Here is a 26,228-nt window from a genome sequence, read left to right on the forward strand (position 1 = left end):
GAGCCCTTAAATCTCTTAAAGCCAAACCACAACTTTGCACCAATCGGCATCATCAATAGTATCTATACATTTAAAAAATATGATTTCTTTTTCAAAGGCACAGAATCTATGGATAAAAGTAAACGAATGAATTAAATATCTCACTGAACGCCTGAGAGGGTAAAGACATCAACGTCAGCAAAAAACAAGCAGTTACAGGGCAGCTTGGTTTTTGCAACACCTTGATGTAGGACAGTTTTGTCCCTCATAGGAAGGTACTGCGCTGTCTCAATGATAGATGTGCTACTCTGACTCTTGTTCTGCTTGTAGTTACTATACCTGAATCTCTAAAGAGCTTCCAGATTCTCATTTATATCCAAAACATATGATAGATTACATTTGATGTATTCATTATTTAACTATACAAAGACTTTTTGAATACTATACCCTAATGAGAGATTATCATACAGTTTCAACCAATGTATTTTGTTGCAATATAACCATAGGCCTAAATAATATCTATGTAATAAAGAAACACAAAATAACAAAGATGTCTAAAATATAACACAATATGCATTGTGGGTGGCTACAATAATTATAGTCACTGGTATTTTGGCAGAAATGATGGTCTATTGTAAACTTTACAATGGTACCATGGTTAAGTCTTTGAATCAACCCCTATGGTACCACAGTCTGCGCACGTGTGAACTCATAACAGGTTTGTACGCTTCATAAATAAAAGAACCCACGTTTCTTTGAAATACTAAATGATGTATACCCACAGAAGCAGCATAAACCCAAACAATCATCACATATGGAGCTTAAACAACAAAAGATTCATTCATCTGATGATTGCATTTCACTCATGCACCTATGTTCGCAAAACACACTGGTGACATGATCCTATACCTTCCAAGCAAATAGCTTTGTCTTCAAAAACACTGTTGACTAATGAAATGTGCTTTACATAAGGCCGGCACTGAAGTGGTTTGTTTATCGGTAACCGCAGAATTATGAAGCACCAGCAGACCTGAGCTGTGCATGCATTCACAACAATAGATATGAACCAATGCAGGCGCATCGCATGCAGCCCATCTCCCGCGCCCTGCACGTGAGTGACTTACCAACTAAAACAGTTTGGCAAAACATAGATCTTCATGCAAGATCTGTAAGATACACATCAAGATCTGGAGGAGAATAAATAAACCCTGTTTTATAAAAACACACTCCCTGAAAAATTCCACATAACATCTACAATGAATATGGCCCTGAAGGAATATGTAGCCCACATGATTCCCATAATAATGTATCCGATTCTTAGAGACCATAATGGGAATTTGTCTTACAGATTTATTTTTGATTTAAAAAAAAACATAATTCTCAATATACCTAATAACCAGTAGCCTGTGATAAAACGCCCCTTATCGTAACAATTTCAACAAAATCTTTAAGGATTACATTTCCTTTAACTTGCAAGCCATCATTTTAGATAAAGATTACACATTCAATAAATGCATTGTATAGCCTACATAATGCGTACGGTTTTACATCTTATTAACTTAATTTTAGTTAAAGGACCGTGGTCAAAGTTCTTTGAATGCATTAGGTTATTTCTATTATTTATGCGTATATGTCTGGCTCACCTGGCAAGTTGGATGTCGGTGCGTTTAAATCCTCAAGGTGATGGGTTGCTTCTTGGCGCAGGATGCGGGACAAAGCCGTGCGCGCCTCCGGGCGAATAAATTCCTCCTTCTGTTCACCTGCCTCTGCTCCAAAGCGATCACACGCGCCGGTCTGACATCTGTACGACACGGGCGTCTTTGAACGAGTCCGGTGCGCACCGGGCGTCTATAGCGCAGTGGATCTGCGTTCCTCCACCCGGCACAATGTCCCTTTCGGTCACATGCGACGGGGTCCGTCTGAATGCCGTTATTGGGTGAGGATATAACGGAAAGGTGTGGTTGGGCGAACGGCGACGGACGGAGACAGACAACCGTGGCACTGATCCAAACGAGCAGTCGTGCGTTGCGTCGGGCGCGCGTCCGCTACAATGCTTTAAAACGCAGACGATTCAAACGCACGTGAAAATATCGATGTGTCTTTTAACGAAAGCATCCTTGGATGATTGGGGAGATACTTAATAATGCCAAGCATCCTCCTCCGCGGCGTGCAGTGAGGGTCTCTTCGGTGCTGTCTTGGCGATGCCCATGAGCGTTCTGCTGTCTGTGCGTTTCTGTGAATACTGATATTTACACTCACCGTAAGCCACCGAGTCCTGCGTATACTGAGGCATCATTCACGGGTTTTGGTCTGAGGCATCTAACCAGACTCAAAATCACCCCAAAGAGGGGGGATGGATGGATCTCTCTCCCTCCCTAACACACGCATGCATACATTCAGTCTAACGCACAGACACCCATGGATGGTTTACATAAAACAAAGTCACAGATGAGATCTCATTAATGTCTTTGGCCAGTCTAATGCATGCATGAATCTAATGAGAAAAAGAAGCTCTCACGAGTCCTCCTTGAGCAAATTATATGAGCTATATCCCCATTTATAGATTTATATTCTCTTTATAGTTTCATTCGTCTCTTTATTATCTTCTTTCAATTGAATTTACAATGAAACAAATGTGGTAAACCTATCTGAGATCTACTTTGGCATTCTGGTCATTAAAAGAAGCACAATCAGAGCAATAACATTCATTTCTGGGTTGGCATACAGCTACTTATGAAGACCACCTATTGACTTCAATTGTTTGAAAAAGGAGTAAATTATAATGATTGCTTACCTTGCACTGGTAAAGAAAAATGCGTAAGAGCTTCATTTTGTTCAACAAAGAACATTTGGTATTTTACACTGACCCGAAGAACCTTAAATTAAACACCAAATGTTCTACTCTCTAAAGATATCAGCTTGGGACCTAATGAAAAATGGTTCTTACAAAAAGACAGTTTTGGGCAAAATGTAAAGAGCTGCACGCATACCTAAAAAATTTCATGATTGTCAATGGCATTGTACAATCACCTATGTAATGCCCGTGGACTACTACTGTCAGTTTATAGGTATCTTTGAATTTCTGTTTATTTAAAGCGTGAATCCTCACCAGCATAGATAGCAAAGAGCCAATCTCAGACACAATGCTTTTCAACATTTGTGTTTGGCTTTTGGATGCCACACCTGCTGAAGCAACAACAGACATCAGAAGACCGAGTCATTGCATGAGGAATAATGAATAACCTCACCTTTGATCTCACCAACACACAAGCCCAACAATGACCCATTTTACCAGATGTAATTGAAAGTTAATAAGCCTTGAGTTCCGACATCCTGTTGGAGAAAACTGTGTTAATTTACAAAATTTGTATTAAGAATGAAAAGAGGTTAATGCACATCTAAAGGGTCCTGTGAATTTCAATATATGTTTTAAACCCTATAGGTCATTGAGTTATGGTTATAGACAAACTGCTTCTCTGACTCTCTGACACACACACACACACACACAGCCACACAATTTTCCAGATGGTTTTTCAACAGATTCACAACTCAGATGTGTGGGGTATCAGGTTCAAAGTCCAACTCACAGATTCACCAGTACATCGTGAAGTTTAAAACCCTCCAAAGCCTGAACCACATGTCCTGGACCACAGGATCAAAAACACATGTTTCTCAAGCATTTTTTGTGTCATACTCTTGAGACTCTTGACTAAATCAGACAACTTGGCAAATTACTACGAACTCAGTACACAGTGAAATAAGCCTTTCGAAGCATGCAGTACAACACTATTTAGCCTCAAAAACAGAAGGTTCTCAAAGCCCAGATTTCATAAGGAGGAGAGAAAGTGAGAGAGGGGAAGACTTAAGGAATATTTCCATCAGACAGGTTTTCATCGCTCGTGCTCAGGAGATGAGCATCAGGAAATCATTACGCCTGATATTTTTAGGCAAGCAGTCAAACAGATGTGGCTTTGATATGGAACGGGGAAAAAGTATCCGATTCTGACATCTACAAATTGGACACAGGTCAGTGGCAAACTACTGCAGAAAGCGAATTTAGCAAAATGAAAAACCTATGTGAGCAAATTCAATGTGGAACATTACAATAAAAGACCAACACCACTCCGTGTTGAAGCAATTCAAACAGTTCAACCAAAAATTAAACCGTTTCGCTTGCCCTGATCTCAAAACTCACTTGTGTTTGTGCATATTGAACCTGGATGTGTCACAACCAGTGAAAATCATTAACCAAAAACCATTCTCAGCATTAACTAAAAAAAACTGTGAAACATTTTTAAAGGCATCCAAGCGCAAATGAGATTTGAGAGCAATGGTGGAGGACACGATTTTCAGCTTAAGATTCAGTCTGTTCTTCACGAAGCACAATTCTATGGCTGTAGATGTCATATGAATTAAAAAAATGTCCTTCTTCAAGACTGACAGGTTATAGTCACCGAAAAAGCATAAAAAAACAGTGTTTCTGTCAAGCTGTTAAAACATTGCTATGTTAGTTCCGTCCAACCCTGGATCATGCAATGGCATGAGTTAAGAATAGGAGTAAATGAAGGGTCTGTTTGGTCTCTCAGGTTAGAGGAAATTTTGGAAAATTTGTTTGAAAACAATCATTTTACTTTTACTTTGTAAGGCAAGTGGTTTAGAAATTACGCACTTTAAAGTCATTCAATTCAATGGCATAAGTGTATCTATAAAGTACAGTTAGTATTTGATAGGAAAATGAAAATAACCATACTTGCTTCAAACCAGCGGAAATTATATTTAGAAAAAAATGTGTGATTATACAATGGTTTTCTTGGAGATGGCGTTCTAAAATATCACAAATAGATTTATATTATTGAATGTAGAGATTGCCTGAGGTGGGCAGTGCCTGCAAGTGACTTGTTTGTTAGCAGTCAAAATTACTTTTCTGCCATCTAGTGGTGAGGAACAGTGACACAGGTTTTCAGATCTTTTATTATTTACTCATTCTCATGTCATTCCAAACTTGTGTGACTGTCCTTCATCCACAGAACACAAATGAAGAACATTGGTAGCCAAACAACACTGGCCCCCATTGACTGCCATTGTAGGGACTCAAACCACTGGGACATTTCTCAAAATATTTTATTTTGTGTTCCACGGAAGAAAGACTCATAAACATGTTTTAAATGTCATGAGAGTGAATAAATTATGATATTTTTTCCCGTTCGTTTAAACGAACTATTCACTCTCAAGTTGTTCCAAACCTGCACGAATTACTTTGTTCAGTTGAACACAAAAAACGGTATTTATACGAATGTTAGCAATTTTCAGTTCTGGGACATCATTTACCACCATGGTCAAAGGTGCCCCAGAACAGTTTGTTTTCCTAAATTCTTTCAAATATCTGCACTGTAATACAATTCTGTAGAAATTTAAGTATTACTGGCAGCAGTTTGCAAGTAACTTACTGTAGATTAACATTTACGTAGTTACATTTTTTTTAATCATTAAACATTATCAAGTCTTTATCCTAACAGAAACAAACTATAAAATTACAGCCTCATGCTAAGCATTCTGGGAACCAAAAGTAGAAAAAAACAGAAAAGGTTTATGTGGATTTCTGGTATCCAGAATGCTTTGTTATTTTATTGTTTTTTCTGTAAAGATAAAGACTTGTTAGTGTTTAAAATTAATTTATCTTTTAACAAACTATTGCCAATAAGTTACATAAATATAAATCTACAGTAAGGTACTGGCAACTAGCTGCATAACTACAGCAAAAACGTTTACGGTGTAATTTTCTTACTACTGGTGGTTAACAATGTCTCATTACATTAATTTCTTTCCAAATATCTTTCTTTGTGTTCTTCTGGAGTGGGAGTAAATCATATTTTTGGGTATATAATTTCCCCCTTTTTTTGGTGGTAGATAATTTTCGACCACTGGTCTTCTGATGACAAAACAGTTAAAAACTCTCTTTAAAGCTTTCCTTTATTACTCGACCACAGTACATCACATCTCACCCAACACACACAAACCATTTTACATTATAATAGGGGCACAGCATAATTCTCTTTATACAGATTTGTAATGGGAATAAACAGTCATTTTCTTTTAGACCTTGACATAGATGCAGCTTCATCGGTATACAAAATCATCCTACGGTATTTCAGAGCAGCTGAATTGGAGTCAGTCGTATGTCTGTGCTATGTAAGCTTAAACCCTTTGAATGATCAGTTTTGTGTGAGTGACCAGCTTTCACAGTCAAAGGTTGAACATTATTGCTGGATCGTTTAGGACGCAAATACGAAGCCTTTACACGTAAAGCTCTAGAAATACACATCATAATATCCTCTTCCAATATTAGGCTTAAGTAAACTAGTTCATCTCGGAGAGTCGTAATATACAAGTACATTTCCGCACGATATTTAGTCCATTTTCATTTCGATTCTTATTCTACCTATAACATGCATATAAGAGGGGCACACATCTTTTTTTAAACGCTTGCTTTGACACAAATGGCATGTAGAAGACAATGAATATGTTCATCCTGCAGTCTGCAGTTCCTAAGGCCAATAAAAGCATGTCATATTTTTCTGGCAGCATTAAGGGAATAAATATGCTGTGTGTTATCAGCTGATGTTTTCCTGAATGAACGAAATTAAAATGTGACTTAATTTCCTGAGTACACACTGCACTTTCCCGTAAATCAGTGTATTAAACATGTCTTAGGAACCACAGACATCAGAGAAAACACATGCATTAGGTGGAATGGCCCTGTAAAGGAACAGCTCACACTGAAAAATGAACATTATAATTTACTTGTCCTCATGTTGTCTCAAATGTATATGATTCATTTTATTCCTTAAAAAGCATAAAATGGGATTATTACGTTTACAAAGTGCTTTTGCCCATGTAATAAAAACATACAGTGACCAGGGGACGTCTACAAAGCTTTGTACTTGGTCTTGGAATAAAGCACACAAATACGATTTTGTTCCCTTTTCAGCTCGACATCCATTGTATGCTTTGTATGTATGAGCGAAAGCAAAATAAAGAAAGCGCAAATAACTTGACTGGTTCACGGAAGAAGGTGGGTCATACAATTTTGAAACAAAATGAGCAAATGACGCCAGAATAATTATTCTTGACTCAACAATTTCTTTTAAGTAAAAAGTAAATCTACTGTACCTGTCTAAGCTACACAGACACAACGACGCCTTTAAAAATGTCTATTAAACAGTGAAATGTTTGTTCGTATTATAGCAAAGATTTGTCAACCTTATAAAAATAGATCTAAAAGTTCATGTTAAATACCCCATAGAACACACAGGCGCGTATGTATTACAGCGAAGTTGTTTGCCAGAGAAATTACTGCTATAAATAGCATAATATATAAACCGCGATGCCATTAGAAGTAGAGAAGTGTCACAAAAAAGGTAATGTGTTTCGATGACCCGACATGCAGTTGTATTAAAATCTGTCACAGTTCTTCCTCTCGCACGTATAAACACAGAGAAGAGGTCAACCGTAGGTGGAGGTCATGACCCCATTGTAAAATGGCTCAGAAAACGGTCAATCACATGTCAGTGTGGGGTTGACGTGGGCCTTAAGGTCAGAGGTTTTTTATGCACCATTACATCAATGTTGGGGGGGTAACATGTCAGAGAAACGACAGAAAAAGCACTGGGGAAAATATGCATGTGAGGAAGAGTGAAGGTGTCAGGTGTAGCTTTTTTAGGTGTACGTTTAGGTGCCACTTTCGGGTGTAGTGTGAAGGTTCCTGTCATTGTGGGATGTTCACAGTGGGCAAAATCTTGTACCTCTGCCACAATTCGGTTTGTGGACAAAAGTAGAATAAAGGAAGCATATTTACAAATGAAGTTCCCATATTAGAGCTGGGTATCGCCAACTACCTCACAATACAATTCACAATAAAACTAACGTCATAATGCCATACATCACACACATATTAATTGGACCAGGGATCTGTTTCAATATCTCTCGTGCAGTTCACCTAAGTGCAGCGACTTTTTGCTAATATAGGCTGTAGGAAATTTTGTGAATGCCTTCGTACAAAATGTTAAAACAAGTATCGCATAATAAACAATTGTGATATATTGGCACAGCCCTGCTCCATATGTCCCTAAAAACAGTGTTTGGGGTAGAAAAGCGGGTTAATATTTGGGAAGCAAATGTACGGACGTTAATAAATGTGGTCAAAGAGAAATGGCATCTCTTGGCATACACATGACCAGACAAATGTTTGGACACACTTATTCACTCTACTATTTTTCATGTTAAAATCATGGTCATTGCGAGGGTCAAAATGATGTTATCTTATGTTTACCTTGTTAAAAGCAACTGAACTTCTATAGATGCACGTGACATCTGCGATGCACCTCAGAGGTTCCAGGTATGCCGAACATCTGTTTAGATTTGTATAAAAAAACTCATACTGGCACAATGGATCTATAAAACAAAATGTTAAGCATTTAAAGCACAAATCATTAGATCAAAAAAGGTTTTAAAGATGATGAGCCATATCATTTTAGTCGGGGTGTCCAAACTTTTGAGTGGTCATGTATATCAGATGCCTTATGACTAACATATGGGAAGGTTTCAATAAGAAACACATTCGCACATACACGCACGCACAAAAGATCTGTCCAGCAGAGAGCTCCTCTTAGGAAAGTTGATGTTATGTTTAAAACAGATTACCCACGAGAGACCAAACAAAAAATAAAAGACATTTACATCCACAAGTTCAAAGGACATTGTAGTTGTCCTGTTCAAGAAATAAATCACATTCCAAAACAACCACTCAGCTTCAAGCAAGTGTCTCAAATATAGGCCCTTCCTGAGACGGACACACACACAGGTTCTGTCATTTCAGTCTGAAGATGTGAGGACTTCTGAGTACAAAACTCAGCTCCAGGCTGACAGGAGAGAAAGAGTCAGCAATTTAGGGAAGAACAAACTTTCCAAAACTGGATTCTGTTTGTTTGTGTTCCATACATATATATATATATATATATATATATATATACAGTATATATGCCTACCATATACTGACACAAAGTGCACCAGGCCTGTAAGATCTGTCGTTCTCGGTTGTGATTTTGTTAGGGTGTTTCCTGAATTGGTGACCTCATAGGAGTCTACTGCGCAGCCACTTCCTGGCTGATGAATCGACGCAGCCGTTCTAGGTACTGGCTGTAGAGCTCAATGTCGTTGTGGCCGGCCCCCTCGACCCACAGCGGCTCCACGGCCTTCGGACAGCGCTCAAACAAGGCCAGACCGTGAGAGAAATCAATCACCTCATCCTCCGTCCCGTGAATGATCAGCACTGGAGACGTGATCTTAGACACCTTCTCAATGCTGAGAGAGCAGAACGGAAAACAAAAATATGAGTTTAGGAGAAATTCAGGAGAGAAAGATTGAATATTATCATACTGATCTCAATTAAACCAGCATATGACATCTGTGTTCACTTACTTTGGAAAAGCATCAAAGCAATAAGTCTTCTTGGTGTCTGGGAACGCCACCCTCATTCCTGAAGTGAGCGGCGAGTGGAGCACCACAGCGGCACACTCGTATCGAGATGCCAGGTCCACGGTGGGCACGGTGCCGATGCTCTGCCCATAAAGAATGATATTCTCTGGGCTGATTCCATACCTGAGATGACACAGACATCTTTTTTTGACTACTCATAGTTGTGTACAGTGAGGAAAATATCATGCATGTTCCCCTGCTGATTTTGTAAGTTTGCCTGCTTAAACACAAATGAAAGGTCTATAATTTTTATGGTAGGTTTATTTTAATTGATAGAGACATCAGGGGCAAAAATGTAATATAAAGGTTATAAAGTGATTTGCATTTTAGTCAGTGAAATTAGTATTTGATCCCTGAGCAAAACATAACTTTGTACTTGAGGGAGAATCCCTTGTTGGCAAGTACAGTGGTTAGACATTTCTGATAGTTGTATCAGCCTTGCACATGTCTCAGGATACATTTTAGTCCACTGTCTTTTGGCTGAGTTCTTAGCCTCCTTCACAGATTTTATAGAACTTAGGTCTAGAGACTGGCTAGGACATTTAATGTGCTTCAGCCCATCAATGCGGCGAAGTCCTCCTGTACCTGTAGCAGAGAAACAGCCCTAAAGCATAATGTTTCCAACACTGTGCTTCTCTATATGTATGGTGTTCCTGGGGTCATAGTCAGTATTTCTCTCCCTCCAAGAGTCTATTTTGGTCTCACTGCACTTTTTCCAAAGTAGCACTTTCCAGAACTTTCTCCTTTTCGGAATAATTTTGATGTTCATTGTCAAACTTCAGCCACGCTGGCCTTCTTGGGCAGGAGGACCTTGCGGGTGCTTCAGGATAACCAATGATTTTGCTTGTTAACTGTGCTCCAAACTGTCTTGAAATCATTAACAAGCTTCTTCCGTGTAGTTTTGGGCTGATCTTTAGCCTTTCTCATGATCATCTTTACCCCATTGGGAAAATTTAGCATGGAGCTCCAGACCAAGGGCAACTGGTAGTTTTTTGTATAACATCTGTTTCCAAATAATCGCACCAACAGTTGTCTCCTTCTCGCCAACCTTCTGTCTGTAGCCTATTCAAGGTTTGTGCAGGTCTACAATCTTGTCCCTGACATCCTTTGAAACCTATTTGGTCTTGACCATGGTGGTGGAGAGTTTGAAATGGAAGATACAGATTCTGTTGGCAGGCATCTTTTATATACATAACAAGCTGATTTAGGAGTACTCTCTTAAATTAACAGGACTAATCTGTCGTCCATATAGGCACTTAACCAATCTGTAGAGCCAGAATTCTTGCTGGTTGGTGGGGGATGCAAATCAATTTATAACCTTTATATACATTTTGTTACCAGATTTCTTTGGTTGAAATTCGTTTCTATCAGTTAAAATAAACCTACCATGACAATTATAGATCAAATAATGATTTCCCTGTAAATAGCAAAAATGTGTGTTTATTTCACTGTGAGCCATATTACTGCTAAAATAAGTGGCACCAGCAGTACTGAGTTGTATTTTTCACTCACTTACAATTTAAATGTAAATACTCATTGTTTTCAGTATATCTGCACTTCACTGTTATTGTTTTCAGTGTGTGTTTGTGTTCCAAAATGTTCCTAAATAAAAAAGGTATATGTGTCATATATTTGGAATATATATACTTTTTGGGAACAAATGACTGTAGACCAGCGAGGAACCATATTTGATAACTTCATTGCACTTGATTTCAACATACAAATTATTTCAGAAGTCACAAAAGTTAAAGAGTCTTGTAATAACCTGGAATAACACTCCAGGGTTGAAATTTTGAATTTCTAAGTACGTCAATGAGTTTCCTATTAAGGGTTAATGCCAATAACACTGTCAAAAATAAAATAATGCAACATACAGTTTTATGAAACATTATGTACCTAGAGCGCAGAGCGTGCCAGGCAGCGTCTATGTCTGCATACAGATTCTTCTCCGAGGGTTTTCCTGTGCTGACCCCATAGCCAGAGTAATCATAGGAGAAGATGTTGCAGTTGATGCGAGTGCCCAGGCCGATGTAGAAGCTGCTCATCTGTCCGAGATCCACAGCGTTACCATGGGAAAAGAGCACAGTGTACCTGCAGCCAAAGGAAGAGAGGATTTGAAACAGATGTGACATACGTTATACATCAGGAATGGCTGTTCCAGTCCTGGAACACCACAGTCCTGCAAAGTTTAGGATAGACTGAGTTAAATATTTGCTAGATGTTTAAATTACTCATAGGGCAGCTTTCTGGAGAAACCTGAGGTTAAGAATCTTGCTCAATGGTACAATATTTCAGCTTCTCAAACTGATCCTTCCTCACCTTGCGGACGGGGCGCAGCGGATGTACATGCATCCCACTTTGTTTCCCCGGCTGGAGTGAGTGAGAAAGACCTCGGTTCCATCCAGCTCCCTTTGAGAATACTGAAACTCCGCTCGCTCGGAGAGGTGCAGCTTCCAACGGCATTCTCCAACACTCGCTCCTGCTCCACTCGCCACTACGCCACCAGTCCCTGCTCCACTCGCTCCTGCGCCACTCGCTCCTGCGCTACTCGCTCCTGCGCCACTCGCTCCTGCGCCACTCGCTCCTGCTCCACTCGCCCCTGCGCCACTCGCTCCTGCGCCACCCGCTCCTGATCCACCTCCACTCAGCCGGGAGCGCAAACCCGGCGCTCCGAGGTTAGAGGTCACAGGTGAGTTGGACTCCAGGTCTGGCAGAAGAGTGTATGTGGGTTCCGGTGGCAGGAAGGCCAGCTTCGCTGCAATCCGACTCGGACAGGGCGGGCAACAAAACAGGCCACACAACTCGCTAATGGACAATCCGTTCATTTTATGCTGATATGAGAACCTGTGGAGGGGATTTGGTCGCTTTTAATAATCATATATTAACATCATTGTGAAAGCCAATAAAAAAAATCTGAAATACAGTGAGAATGGGACGGTGGTGAGTTTGTGAATTGCAACCAATTTCTCAGTCCAAAAATGACGGTCGCTACCACAGTGCAAAAAGATGTCATCGGCTGAGACACAGTGTCTTCTCATGTTGACGCAGGGAAGAGATCATGCTGGCATTAGAAAGACTCTGGAAGGAGTGCTGTGGTAGCCACCGTCGTGTTTGAACTGAGAAATCGGTTGCAATTCTCAAACACACCTTTAGTGGCTCTATAAATCTCTATCTAGACCTCTAACAGAAATGTCAGCCGTACCATTCTCACTGTATGGCTGTATTTCTTATATTTATTACATACAATAAAGGGTCTATGGATTTTAAGTAAAAAAAGAAAGATAAATGTCAGGCAGAAGCTAGAACCTGCGTTAATATTATAAAGATTTTCCAGTTGAGACGTGTTAGGACCCGCGGCTTTTAGCAAAGATACTCATGTATATCTATGGAGATAACGTTACTTTCCAGCAGAGACGTTGGAGAGAAAGATCATCTAAAATCACCAGAGGAGGTCGCTTTGATTCGGATCAGTATCTGAGAAACATCTTTTTTTCTGTTTGTTAGAACCAAGATATGATGTTGTAATGTAGCTGGGTAACAGAGCAGTTGTCAACGTCATTGTTTATCTGGAACCAGTGTGCTGCTTGCTTGTATATACTCGTGCCGTCTTCGCTTTTATTCATTTGCATTATTATTTGCGAGGTCTAAACTATGATACAAATAAGCATGTAGAATCCAAATACACATCGCATAACACAATTTAATGGAAACATAGTCATTCCCTATGTTGTTTTAATAGATATCCAGAAAACATTGCTTAAATTTTGCGCAATTCTGTAATGGAAACCTGGCTAGTGACAGAGAAATCTTGGTTAACACGACCTCTGGTCGTGCTTGCATTGCACAGCAAGTTTGAGAGCAGAGCTAGCTAACAGTAAATAGATACGCTGTTAAGGGCGTTTGATCTGACAGCAAGATAGCAGTTATGAGGAGGTTAGAATACGTTTTGCCTCCTTTGTAAGTCAGAGAAAACCGGACTAGGTCCTGCAGGATAGAAGAAGAGGAAACGCGCTTTGTAGAGTTATTTGTCCATTTAGGGCTACTGTACAAAATATGGCCGCTTAATCGATTTATGTATTCCCGCTCTATATGCAGATAGAAATAGCTTATTCTAAGGTAATACAAACATAACGCTTCATTATGTAACGTCTTTATACACCTCTGAAGAAATGGTTTTATATATTATATTGCATTTCTGTCAATAGATCCTCCTTAAAATCCCACATTGCTCCTTTAAGATGAAATGTTGCTTTGATCATTTCAGAATAGAATGATAAACCTTTAAAGGCCCACACATATTAAAGCTGATTTGGCCACAAGCGCAGCAGCAAGGAGACAGCTATGAGAGAGACACACATTTTACCATATCAACTAATGAACTTGATCACTACATTATGAATATATTTTTCTGGGAAGCTGCTGACTGCATACATAAGAGAGAAAAGGTACAATGCGGTCTTCTTCATACACAATCGCTTACACTTATTTATTAAGGGGTGGCAGGGTGGAGGCACAACAGCCGCATAAAGTCAATCCTTTAAGGTTAACATAAACGTAGAATAAAATGCGTAGATATAAAAAGCAAAAAAAAACGTATTGTAAACATATACAGGCCATATATAAACATTGCAACATCTAAAAAATGGACACAATAGACACCGTATATTTTTGCACCACCGTTATAATTGCATGTCTTACTAACATTATTTAGTGTTGATATTTGATAAACCACTTTTTAAGACCAGCAAATAATCATAGTTCAAAGAATAATCCAGATTATATGTATTAATACAAGACCAGGCGCATCTGTGCAGATAAATGAAACCCACTACTTACCAAAGAAGGAATTACAGTACAAATTGGGCCCTAGCTATCTATAAATATAAAAGATGTACAAGGTTAACAGTTTGATCTATATTGGTTGAAAATCGATAAAGAAATAAGAAACATCTTGATAAATATAGAAGATATTAGCCCGGCTTTAGAAATGGACATTTATGTTTTCATCTGTCGGGCAGAAATGAAGGCAAGGCAACGCCGGAAGAGCCGCATTTCATAATAAGAGCCCTTAAACTGGAATCTACACGAATGTCTGCCGACAACGGACAAAGCATGCAAAATAAAGTTGCCGTTTATAAATGGATTAAATAATAATAAAGATAAATAAACGCAAATATATTGTATATATATTTATCAATAATAATAGTTCAAATAAATAGTTTCATATAAATTGTTCAATTATTTATTAAAGATTTTTTTTAACGAATAGCACAACTATTAAAGGGATACTTTGTCAAAGCATTATGTTAGGTCCTAATATATACACAAATGTTTGTAAGCATCTTATATTTGTTGCACAGTTTGTGGTTTGTTTTCCAGGTTGTGGCTCTGTGGTCCTCACAGTCCCATAAAATCCATCCCCCAAATATTCCGTCAAAGAAAATTGTTCATTGCCCTTTTTACTATAAAACCCCTGTATTGACATCATTCTGTGATACTTAAGAACAAAAAGTACGAAAAAAAGATTATTTAATAATATGATAAACAATAATTGTTTATGGCTCCGATAAAAGAAAAGAAATGATAATGGGCGTAGGACAGTTGTCCCCTGATAAGGGTTTTCTTCAAGATAGCAGCCACAAGTCACAGCCATTGTGCCCTTCTGTTGCCCTTGCTAAATTATGTCACGCCTCACCAAAGTCTATTGAACTGCTTGTCTCTTGCTTTGTACACCGTAATTAACACATTATATTCCACTTGAGGGTTAAGAACTTTAGACATTTTATGTGTTTTTTTTTCTGCATAGTGTGTGACTTGTTGATGGCCTATAATCTGCCCAATTTAATCTTGTTCAGAGTAATTGACTTAAATTATACAATAAACTGAGCTCTACTACCTCTGATCAAATTACTGTAAAATCTGTAATGGTACTGAGACAACATACGATACTTTTATGACCAAATATAAAAACACATACACTCAATTTTATTGACACATGTAAAGTAACATCGCCATACAAACATATTATAGGCCTACAGATTTAGATATCTATTTGTTTGTTATGTAAGCTATGTTCTTTCATAAATAGTCATAAATGTGCTGCATCATGGTCACGAACAGGTATGGCTACATTGGTTCAAACAACAACATGGTGAATGGAAAGTTAGACATCACGTAAACAGCTGGTCATTTAGTTTTTGCAAGGGAGATTAAAAATGAACAGCCAGTAAATATAAACTAAATGGGACTGATAAGACTTCCACGAACAATAACTACCACATTCCATCCTTGAAATTGGTTGTGTCATATAAATAAGCTTATATATGTTATATTTTCAATAACTATGTCTATTAAAAAAAATTTAATATAAATAGAAATGTTCCTGAGAACTGAGGCAGTATGAAAAATACATTGTTTATAATGTAACATTCAGAGAGAGAGAGAAATTATGCACACACTGACAATACAAATTTAATACAGCAAACACACTAGTTTTATTAAGTACATGTAGCCTATGCCGTGTTTAAGGAAGACATAAACCTTCAAAGTAGTTAACAATAAGTATTACTAATTATAATGACATTAATTGTAGTTAGACTAGAATTAAACTGTGTTAGTATGACAGCTAGAATGTTGTCTGCGTTGACCTGGTTTTCTGTTTACAAGTCTGGGCGTTGCATTAAAACGACACCCCCCAGAATGCACCGCGATCGTACAGGACTCGATGAAAGACACATCCAGGATTTCGACACGTAAATAAACTCATTAAAATGACATAAATTGCAGTAAGTTAGACCTAGTGCTGATAATACACTTGAAACGTTGACTGGTGAATCTCGCTCTTGTTTTTTGTGAACGTGTTTGATGGAGCTGTGCGGGCTGAGTGAAACTGCACTACCCAGAATGCACCGCGGCCATAGCGGAATCGAGGAAAGACGCATTCAGGACATCGACTCATAAATCGCCCGTCTCTCCTACACGTAGTAGTTCACGCTCATCGGTGGGCCAGCTTGCTAAAAATTCAAGCAAATACTTTCTTTCTTGAAATCCAGACACGCGAATAGACTAACATTTGACGAAAACCTCACGTTAGGGAGAATTAGCGTGTAATCGAAGTGGATTTTCACGGCTGGCCCTTCAGCTACGAAGAAAAAAACAACAAACCCGGAGAGCAAATTGTTATTTTTCTGACAGACAAAACTGCAGACATATACTTGAACCTTTTTCTACTCTCATGGACGATTAAATTCACGCGTATGATGCTTTACAGCACGTTTTATTCGATCGAAAATAGTCTCTTTTTATGATATTGTCATTTCCTTCGCTAAGCTAGCAACTCCAAACAAAGAAAGAAAAGCAGCACTCGTCACATCGTGTCAACTTTTCGGCCTTCTTTGTCAACCAACCCCACTTTTTATTGTCATTTGGATAGAAATACATTTGAAATGGCCCAACAGAGCAGTGCTCAGGTCGCCAGCTCCCAGAAAGCTTTAATGTTGGAGATGAAGTCCCTGCAGGAGGAACCAGTGGAGGGTTTCAAGATCACATTAGTGGATGAAGCTGATCTCTACAACTGGGAAGTGGCGATCTTTGGACCCCCTAACACTCATTACGAAGGGGGTTATTTCAAGGTAAGAGGGCGAGAGATGAAAAGTGTCTTGGCTGGTAAAATTGTGTTATTTTGTAGAGCAGATGGCTGACGGTCTATATTTAGAGCTGGAAACGGCAATGGATAACAGCATCTCTTTTTATGTCTGCGCATGTTTTCGTTTGGGATATTTGTATACAAGTCAGATCGTCTTTCATGTCACGATTGAATCATTTGATGTCCTGTATTTCACAAGAGCTTGGAGTGAAGAGATCATGGTGCCTTTGTTTAGGATCATGTGTTGGTTTGGTTTCTTTGTTCTTCGTTGACCCCGATGGATATTGTGTGAAGTGCTTCACACTCATAAACAGTATTATCAATGTTACACTTTTATATGACAACGTTAAATCCCACCTGTGCAGTTTATTTGCTTAATAAAGCTTTTCAGGCAAATCTCTCAGTTTAATGCGTAACATCATATAAATGTTTTCAAGAGTCCGTTATACATTTATATTTGGAATAATTGCTCTGGGTGCTGAGAGTATAGACGTCTGTCAAGGTGGATCTCTTTTAAAAACATGTGAATAAATGATGACATTACGTGCCGTATTATTCAAACTAGTATCTGTTGGTGTTTGACGCGTCTGGTATGTTTTCTGTCAAGTTTTGCTCTTACGGCATGCATCACAATCATCTAAATGAAGAAATATGAAATATCAAGGAGAGAGTAGTGGCGTAACAGTGGAGGACCTTCGTAAGGAAATGGCATTCCACAAGAGCAGATTAACCCATTCCTGAACAATAGGTTTCTCGCCGCTCCAAACCGTCTTTGATTCATGGCCTTGTATATTCAATGAAGTTTATTTCGAGGTAGTTCCTCTTCAGATCATAGAGGAAGTGCACAGACTGTTGTGTACGAATGGAAGTAGGTCACTGACTGCTCGTCTTTGTTGACACAAAGAACACACGCACACGTTGACAGCGGATTTGAGGGATACGGGACGTCACGTTTTGGAATATGAGCTGGTGTTGAGACCAGAACTGAACCGCACTTGCCCCCAGAGCCTGTCGAGGTCCGAAGGGTCAGTGCTCGAATCTAACAGCTGTCTTTTATGGGGTGGACCAGTGTCGTGTGTATTTGCATAAAGAGTCACGGTTCTTTGTTTGAAGAAGTTCTTTTTACGCAACAACAGTGTTAAACCTCGCTGGGTTTTCTGTTGGCACATTTACAAGAGCTGTTAAGCAGCCAACGACAGTGGAATATAATAATGAATGTCGGCATGCCTAACTAATTTGCTTTAGTATGAAAGATTAGACAATTTCTAAAGCCATCATTTACCCAAATAGTCTGTGGTTATTTACAATTTTATTTACTTTTATTCGTGGAAGACAACAGGATAATTTTAGTACATTGTTGTTGACTTTTCCACATTCAATTAAAGTGAACAGATGCAAGCGGTCAAGCTCCAAATACGACAAAAAACGAAAATGTTAGATCGGTTTTCTTTGTAGACGTCAGAAAATGACACATTTCCATTTTTTGGGAGGAATGTTTCCTTAATACAAATATTCCCCACTTGAATGCACCACGGCAATATATTTGCTCCCTACAGTAGCAGCTTGAAATATTTCAAGGGCAGTTATTTAATATTTGCCACGAGATTAGAAAATAATGAGGTCTTTATTGAATTGAGATGGAGGGCATATCTCTTGCGTAACAACTCTTTAACCTACTTGTTTTTGTGCCAAAAAAATTATTTGGCCCATTTCTTGGTTTCCCAGCCTGGAGTGCATGTATGTGTTTTCTCTTTGATGTTTCTCCATCCATCCGCGCTCTTCTACAGCTATGTGATGTGTCTTCAATCCTATTAAGACCAGCTGTCCCGAACTCACCCTAGAGACAGAATCCTCCAAAGCTCTTGTACATAAGAAATCTCTGACGCAACAGTTATGTTTTTCGTTTGGGCTGTTTCTTATATGGGTGACTGAGTTTTCAACATTCAAAGAACAATAAAGAGAAAAACCTGAAGATGGGCAGTAAACGCACAAGTGAAAATAATTTCAAATCGGTTTTCGTCTTGTTTTCAGGCTCGCATCAAGTTCCCAATCGACTACCCTTATTCACCGCCCACGTTCAGATTCCTCACCAAAATGTGGCACCCCAACATCTATGAGGTAAGTGTTTTAGCCAGTCACACTCATGTAGTGAATAGTTTGTCACCCTTGCTGAACTTTGGTTTGAGCCTTTTGTTTATGTACCCGACAAACTGAAACCTTATGATTTTGGTTATTGACACTCTCATAGGCAGGAAGAGCATTGTAACGTCACCAGGAAGCACAAACATGTTTGTGGCATGAAGAATGTTAGTTTGTGTTATGTGGGTTTAAAATGATACGCTGGTGACAATGTTGAAAGCTAGTCTAACCTTAGTCTAAGCAGAACATGTAGAATTATTAGCCAAAGATTGTTGTAGTTTATAGCATTTGAATTGCTTATATTGGGAAAGTATTCAGCACTGTTGCTATGCATCCGACATTTAAGAGAATTATTTTAAATGCACAATGGCTATTTATAATGTTGTTACTAGGGCTGTCAAACGATTAATCACATCCGGAATAAAAGTTCATACTGTGCATGTTATTTTGTTTTAGTAAACACAAAAATCTAAAAATAAATGTGTGTATGTATATAGGGATGGAATGGTTCATGAAAAACATTTGTACCGTTCAATTAACTTGTCACGGTTTGAGACGCGCATGTATTGTTCATTCCTGTCCTGCGCAGAGCGACATGCTTTTTCCCCCCATTTGACACAGACAGAGGCGAATGTCATAGCAGCATAGTAACCATGTCCGCTTATAATATGCACCTGTGGGCGTCTTTTTCTGGCAAGTCGCGTAAAAAAAATCACAAGTCACTTGTTGGAGAATCTGACAAGCAACCTTGTTTCTTTACATCCATGGTCGCTGTTTTCTGTAATGCATTGACTTGCACTCTGTGCTCACAGTTAGGCTTTTTGGTCTTTTAGACCGATCGACCCCGCAACATCACAGCACCGGGAGCACAGCATCATGAATCACTCTTGCTGCACCGTCATGTGGGCCACTTGGTGGTAGTCAAACTACAAGCGAAAGCACACGCATATTGTCCTCAAACATCCGCCTCCTTTTAGTGCTGGGCGGCATGACCAAAAACGTATATCACTGTATTTCCCGGATTTGACAGTATTTGTTTTTATAACTGCAAAGTTATAATATATACGCAGTATATCGCTCAGCACAACCCTTCTTTACCCCTACCACTTAAACTAAATGTATAAAGTCTGCCACGGTTAGAATGAAATGTGAAAATGAACGAAAACGCTCAGATCTCTGAATGATCAAAACACCTCTCAAAATGCTTGCTATGCTACTGATGCGAAAAACGCATACGATCAAACCCAGTCTCAATTTTTTATGACGGACCAAAATATGTCACATGTAAATGTGATTGACACAACGTGAGGTTGTATACATTTACTATGTATACCGAATTCATATTACGGTTCTGTGATAGCGGTTCTTGGTTTGATTCAGTAAACATAGGTAATATTTTTACTGTGTATATACATATGTACACATTTGCACGTAGCACTGGTGCTACAAAGGTTTAAAGTTTTGTAGCACATGCCAAACAGTTGGAGCACAAGGATAAAACGTATGTTGTCATTATTAAAAGAATATGCAAGTGCAGTTCATCACTTGAATAGACAGGTAACTGACAAATGACATCAATGTTACTTACAGTAATCCTGTTATGGGAATATAATATACATAGGTAAGCATTCGGAAGCGTTAGGTTTTTATTACCTTAGAATGAGCTATTTCCATCTATGTGATGACTTCACATGGCGTGTCCTCAGCCAAATAATGCAGGAAATCTGGGCCAATCTCTACCATTTGCAAGTTGCCGCAAATTTTGCATAGATCTTTCCTCGATCGCAGAATTCCTGCAGGAACTGGTTATTGTATGTGTTCAGACGACACGTTTCACATATGTTCACATTGCAGGACGTAGGGTAAGCTGTATTTTTCCATATACATTTTTTGAGTTTTTGTCTACATCAGGCGTGACGCAATATCAAACGCTACAATTTATTCTATATTAGTGATGTTTTGAAACGCTTCGTGTGTATATGGTATAGACACGGTCACGTTACTGTCACGTTTATGTACAGATGTGTTCTGATGCGGTGTGAGCCGTCAGTCATTTAGCACATCCGTGCAGAGCAGCAGTGCAAAAGCACAGCATATAACTTACATTTCATTTTTCAAAGAGACCGAAGGACTGCATCTTTATATAGGTTTAATATGCACGGAACAGAACACAGACGGATATTATTGAAACGCACACTTTTCTTCTGGATGCGATAATTGTTTGACAGCCCTAATCGTTACCTTCTTGGGTCTTTTAGTGTTGACTTGTTGGTAATCTTAAAATGAAGTGTTGTCAGTTTCACTCACCCTCATGTTGTTCAAATCCTCAATAACTATCTTTGACCTCAGAATGTTTTTCTTTAACAATGGAAGCGAATTATGACTGCTTCTGCTCAAGTTTCGAAAGGACATGAAAGCATCACTAAATGACTCCACTCAACTCGTCGCATAGTCCTGAAAGCATATAAAAGGGTTTGGTGAAAACCATCTCAAATCAAATCCATTGTTTGATGAAAGATTGAACCCGTATGTAAAACGTGCTGTTAGCTCCTTAAGATAATATTTAAATGCGATGAGAACCTTATTGATTAAATCAATGTATCAATTAATTAAAAAATCACATTATTTGATTTGCTTGAAACATTTGTAGACGTTTCCTTAAAGATGTATTGTAGTTACATGCCTACCTAACTGTTCCAGCATGTATAGATTTAAATGCAGTGCATGTTTAAGGACTTCCATGTCTTTTGGTATTCCGCGGAGGCCGTCCTTCAGTTCCGACAGCCTGTTTCTTATCATTATTTTATGATAGGGCAGCGGAGAACAGACAGGAAAGCTTAATTTTTTTGGACATAGATGGGGTAGTGGGACCAGCAATGGACGCACGAGACGGGAATCGAACTCGGGTCGGGCCGCAAGTGCACTGACACTATATGTCGCTATTGGCGCCGACCTGTTTCTTATCCTTATCTCACTTTCACACATTTCTTTCTCAGACACTGAGTACTCTGAAGTGATGGCACGGGGTGACTGGTTTTCGAAGTCAATATTTATGATACTAGTGATTGATGAATCTGTTTGTGTTCTTTTACAGAACGGCGACGTGTGTATCTCCATTCTCCATCCTCCAGTAGATGATCCACAGAGCGGAGAACTTCCCTCTGAGAGGTGGAACCCCACACAGAACGTCAGGTATGGAGCAATGTCTTCTGAAGTAATGATGTTGTGCTCATGAATTTCCCTTCAGGGACCTGTGGACCTTTATCTACCAGCACCTGTCACAAAGAGTGATTGTTTCTTTTCCCATAACAGGAATACTGGAGTCTGTTTAATGAAGGAGTAACCAGGCGGCTTTTATGTCTAAGAGTTTTCCGGTTGCATCCTTTCATGGAAAGCATCTCGGTGGACATCTCACCTTTGTGTTTTTCCTCCCTGGAGTATGAACTCTGTTCATGTAGTCCGGTGTTTTTGCGGGTTCAGGGGAAGAGCTCATGTCTTCCAGGAAGCTCTTGTTAATCATTTCTGTTGTGGAACACCTGTCAGTGTTTTGAGTCGAGATCGCATGCTGCTTGTTTTACAGTGTCAACAGCTACTGTTGCCATCCCCGCACTTTTTTTTGGTCGACTGTTAAACGCATTTGTTATGAATATGTACTGTTTATCCAACACAAGTTGTATAAGTTATTTGTACAGTCCCATTTGTCTGTTTTAGTCCGATCTGCTGCTTGGTGAGGGAGGTGCTTATTGCTTTTTATAATTGAAAGTATGTCTACAACATAAATCGTACACACGTATGAAAGATACGCAAGGTTCATTTCGATTTTATTTTGATAGCAAAGCAGCTGTACGAGAACACCGAAACCACGCACAAACAATAAGATAAATGTTAAAAGGAATATAATAAAGTAAAGGGAAAATTAGCATAAAATGTTTTCTCTTTCTATCTCTTTTACCTATTAACCCAACGAAAGTAATGATTTAAAACACATAACCAGGTTTATCTGTACATCCCAATGGAAGTGCTCCAATAAGTAACACCGGTGCAGCCCCAGCCATAAACATTAGATGAAGGCTTGTCCTCTCACATTAAAGCTTGTGAAGTTTTCACAAAAGGAAACGCATCAATCTGTGAGACGGAGCAGAATTGAGGTAATGGCATTATAACTGTGTGTCTGTGTTTCAGAACGATCCTGTTGAGTGTCATCTCTCTGCTGAATGAACCCAACACATTTTCTCCTGCTAACGTCGACGCCTCCGTCATGTACCGCAAATGGAGAGACAGTAAAGGAAAAGACAGGGAATACGCAGAGATCATAAGGTAACTCGTGGAAATTGTTACCTTATGTAAACAACACATTATCACGCTCGTAAACTAAATTAGGACTGTTTTTGGTGCATAAGATTATCATTATAAAAATGTTTGCTGAAGAAACATACAATGTGATATGTGGCATCTTTAAGGTTCAACCTTGTAAGAGTGTTTTGGAGCTTATTATTGATCAGAAACGGGAATAAAAACAATGGTTTGGCAAATCATTTGAAAGGTTTTGATTTATTTTTTAGATCAGTGGTGCACTCCTGTGGTTGAATGAGCAACTGACGCGAGAGTGACTTATTGTGCCATAGTAACAAATGTGTATTGCATAATTTGCCTGTGTTTGTACTCATGTGAATTTGGAAATTGAGGACACTTGCATCATCACGTTTGTTCCATTTCCCTCCTCAGGATTGTTTATTTCTCTTCTTAAATTAAGGACTTCTTAAAACTCCTGAGCTACAACTCATAAAGAGCTAATTTGACATACATTGCAATATATCTCACTGCCTGAGATAGATGATGTAGCACAAATAGAAACAACATATTATTAAAGATACATTTGCGTCGAAGAATCATGGCAGCGTTTAAATGAAGTTAAAATGAATATTATTCATGAATAATGAATAATACTGGCAGTGATTTCGATAACAGAGAAATGTTAACAGTTCTGCAGCATTTTTAGGAATCATAAACATCTTTCTTTTAAAAATCCATTTATGTTATCCTTGTGAAAATAAGGACTAGATGTTAGAACATTCCCCTTTTCTTCTTAACAAACCACAGCCAGACATGCAACCCACAGAAATGACAATGATGCTAAACCCCTTTCATGTTCCGGAATTGTGCAACTCAACACAGCATGTGTGTGTCTGTTACAGAAAACAGGTGTTGGCCACTAAAGCAGAAGCAGAACGGGACGGCGTTAAAGTCCCCACCACCCTGGCAGAGTACTGTGTGCGCACACGTGCCCCCGCACCTGACGAGGGGTCTGACCTGTTGTATGATGATTACTATGACGACGAAGACTTAGAGGATGAGGACGAGGATGACGAGGACTGTTGCTATGATGAAGACGACTCCGGAAATGAGGAGTCATGACGACATTCCCATCGGCACGTTCATCCTCGTCTCCATCTGCATCACTTTGGAAGTCGAAATGTTAAGGCATGCACCCCGCATTAACATTCTGCCAAAATGGCCCTTTTCTTTCCCTAAAGGACAAATATTTGGATTTTACGTTTTTTTGTGATACAGCACTGTGCTTTTTTCCCTCCGTGTCAGTTGTGCTTGCCTTGAGCATCCTTCTCTTTGTTTTGCTTCACTTTTTTGAAAAAGTGAGAATGTGTGATAGGAAATTCGAGGGAGTGTGTGCACTGAGAGACAAAAGCATTTATGTCTGTGATCTTCAGCAATCCTTGAAGATGATCAGTCTGATCAGCCACGCTCACTTCGTTGCTTTAAGCACGTTAGAATAGTTCCGCAATAAAGAGTTTGGGGTCAAGGTTTAACATTTGATTTGATCTTCTTTTGCCCCTTAAGGGATTTGTGAAAGCCCTCAACAAAAATTCAAGGATGGGTCATTGGTAAGACCTTCACAGCACCGTATTCACAGAATTATTCACAACACCGTATTTAACTTATAGTGTCACTTTAAATTATTGAAATGATGTGTTTCTTAGTTCCAAGATATAGGACCTTATCAGAAATTGATATAATCGGACACAACTGGTTGGGTTGGTGTGTGGATGTTGTCTTTGAGGTTTTTTTTAAAGCATTGATGAAATTGTTGTCCTCGTTGATCTTATTTAATCTGCCGTGAGTTTTTTTATAATATTAGATGTTTGTTTTTCATGTGTTCTTTCTTTTTCTGGGATGTAGGGTGGCTCTTGCTTTGTTTGTTTAGCATTATCGCTCAGTAAAATGATGACACATCCTGCGTCGTGATGTCACAATCAGAACTTTCTTTTAAGCGGTCTGGAGGCGTGCTGGCGTTCGTCTCTCTACTTCAATTTAAATTTATGCCGACTGACTCTCAGGATAAACCAATCGGGACAAAGAAAACCCAACAACAAAAAAGTATTTTCTCACACCTGCAAGTCATCCATTTTGCAATATTGTTTTTAAGACTATTTACAACCGTATCCCAAGAAGCTGAGATGCACATGAGAAGATTTGTCATTTAATTGACTTGTATGTATTTTTACGGTTTGTTGGTCTATTTAAAATGGAATAAAGATCTTTATTAGAATAGCGTTGCTTTTTTTTTGTTCTTTAATGCATAATAGAAATAAGGGAAAACGCTTTAGGGAGTCTGCCTGGTTAACATTGTAACTGACAGTGTTTTCGCATAACTAATCAATAAGTTATACATATAAATGAACTTTGATAGCTCGAAATACAGAATCCAGCTCTTACGAATTTAAATATTTACTTTTTCAAGATGTTTTGTCTATAACTGCTAAGGAGAACTAAAAATATACCAATGGAACATCTGTGGACGTGCAGTACGTGTGCTTTAAGAAATAAACAAGGATGGATTCGCACAGATCGCTTTGTTGAGGAAAAAGTTCAAATTGAATCTTTACTTTTAATCAGTCTGTGATGATGTTGAATT

The 26,228-nt window shown here is 38.8% G+C and overlaps 2 protein-coding genes across 3 annotated transcripts; one reads left to right on the forward strand and one right to left on the reverse strand.

Moving 5' to 3' along the window:
* Positions 1-6,793: 6,793 nt before the first annotated feature.
* Positions 6,794-14,558, reverse strand: abhd17aa (abhydrolase domain containing 17A, depalmitoylase a). Of its 2 annotated transcripts, XR_013786446.1 has the most exons (6): positions 14,350-14,558; positions 11,833-12,357; positions 11,410-11,604; positions 9,457-9,636; positions 9,024-9,339; positions 6,794-8,897 (listed from the first exon to the last, which is right to left on the reverse strand). XR_013786446.1 is itself a non-coding variant. In XM_079453216.1 (4 exons), the coding sequence occupies exons 1-4, from the start codon at positions 12,336-12,338 to the stop codon at positions 9,120-9,122; spliced, it is 1,101 nt and encodes a 366-aa protein (XP_079309342.1). In that variant the 5' UTR covers positions 12,339-12,386; the 3' UTR covers positions 9,026-9,119. The 2 variants fall into 2 exon arrangements, 1 of the variants encoding a protein (XP_079309342.1); XM_079453216.1 differs by lacking the exons at positions 6,794-8,897; positions 14,350-14,558 and having other exon boundaries at positions 9,026-9,339; positions 11,833-12,386.
* Positions 14,559-16,216: 1,658 nt separating this feature from the next.
* cdc34b (cell division cycle 34 homolog b) lies at positions 16,217-25,862 on the forward strand. Its single transcript, XM_079453834.1, has 5 exons — positions 16,217-17,144; positions 19,190-19,276; positions 22,392-22,489; positions 23,480-23,614; positions 24,493-25,862. Exons 1-5 carry the CDS (start codon positions 16,959-16,961, stop codon positions 24,710-24,712), a joined length of 726 nt encoding a protein of 241 aa, XP_079309960.1. The 5' UTR covers positions 16,217-16,958; the 3' UTR covers positions 24,713-25,862.
* Positions 25,863-26,228: the final 366 nt, after the last annotated feature.

The sequence above is a fragment of the Barbatula barbatula genome (assembly GCF_947034865.1).
Source record: "Barbatula barbatula genome assembly, chromosome: 3".
NCBI classification, from domain to species: domain Eukaryota; kingdom Metazoa; phylum Chordata; class Actinopteri; order Cypriniformes; family Nemacheilidae; genus Barbatula; species Barbatula barbatula.

Bases quoted from the DNA above. Each gene is read 5' to 3' on its own strand.
- abhd17aa (XM_079453216.1), bottom strand. From the start codon at position 12,338: ATGAACGGATTGTCCATTAGCGAGTTGTGTGGCCTGTTTTGTTGCCCG. The intron at 11,605-11,832 runs GTGAGGAAGGAT...CTTTGGCTGCAG, and splicing joins CGCTGCGCCCCGTCCGCAAG to GTACACTGTGCTCTTTTCCC. The intron at 9,340-9,456 runs GTAAGTGAACAC...CTGCTCTCTCAG, and splicing joins TGCTTTGATGCTTTTCCAAA to CATTGAGAAGGTGTCTAAGA.
- cdc34b (XM_079453834.1), top strand. From the start codon at position 16,959: ATGGCCCAACAGAGCAGTGCTCAGGTCGCCAGCTCCCAGAAAGCTTTA. The intron at 22,490-23,479 runs GTATGGAGCAAT...TCTGTGTTTCAG, and splicing joins AACCCCACACAGAACGTCAG to AACGATCCTGTTGAGTGTCA. The intron at 23,615-24,492 runs GTAACTCGTGGA...TGTCTGTTACAG, and splicing joins GAATACGCAGAGATCATAAG to AAAACAGGTGTTGGCCACTA.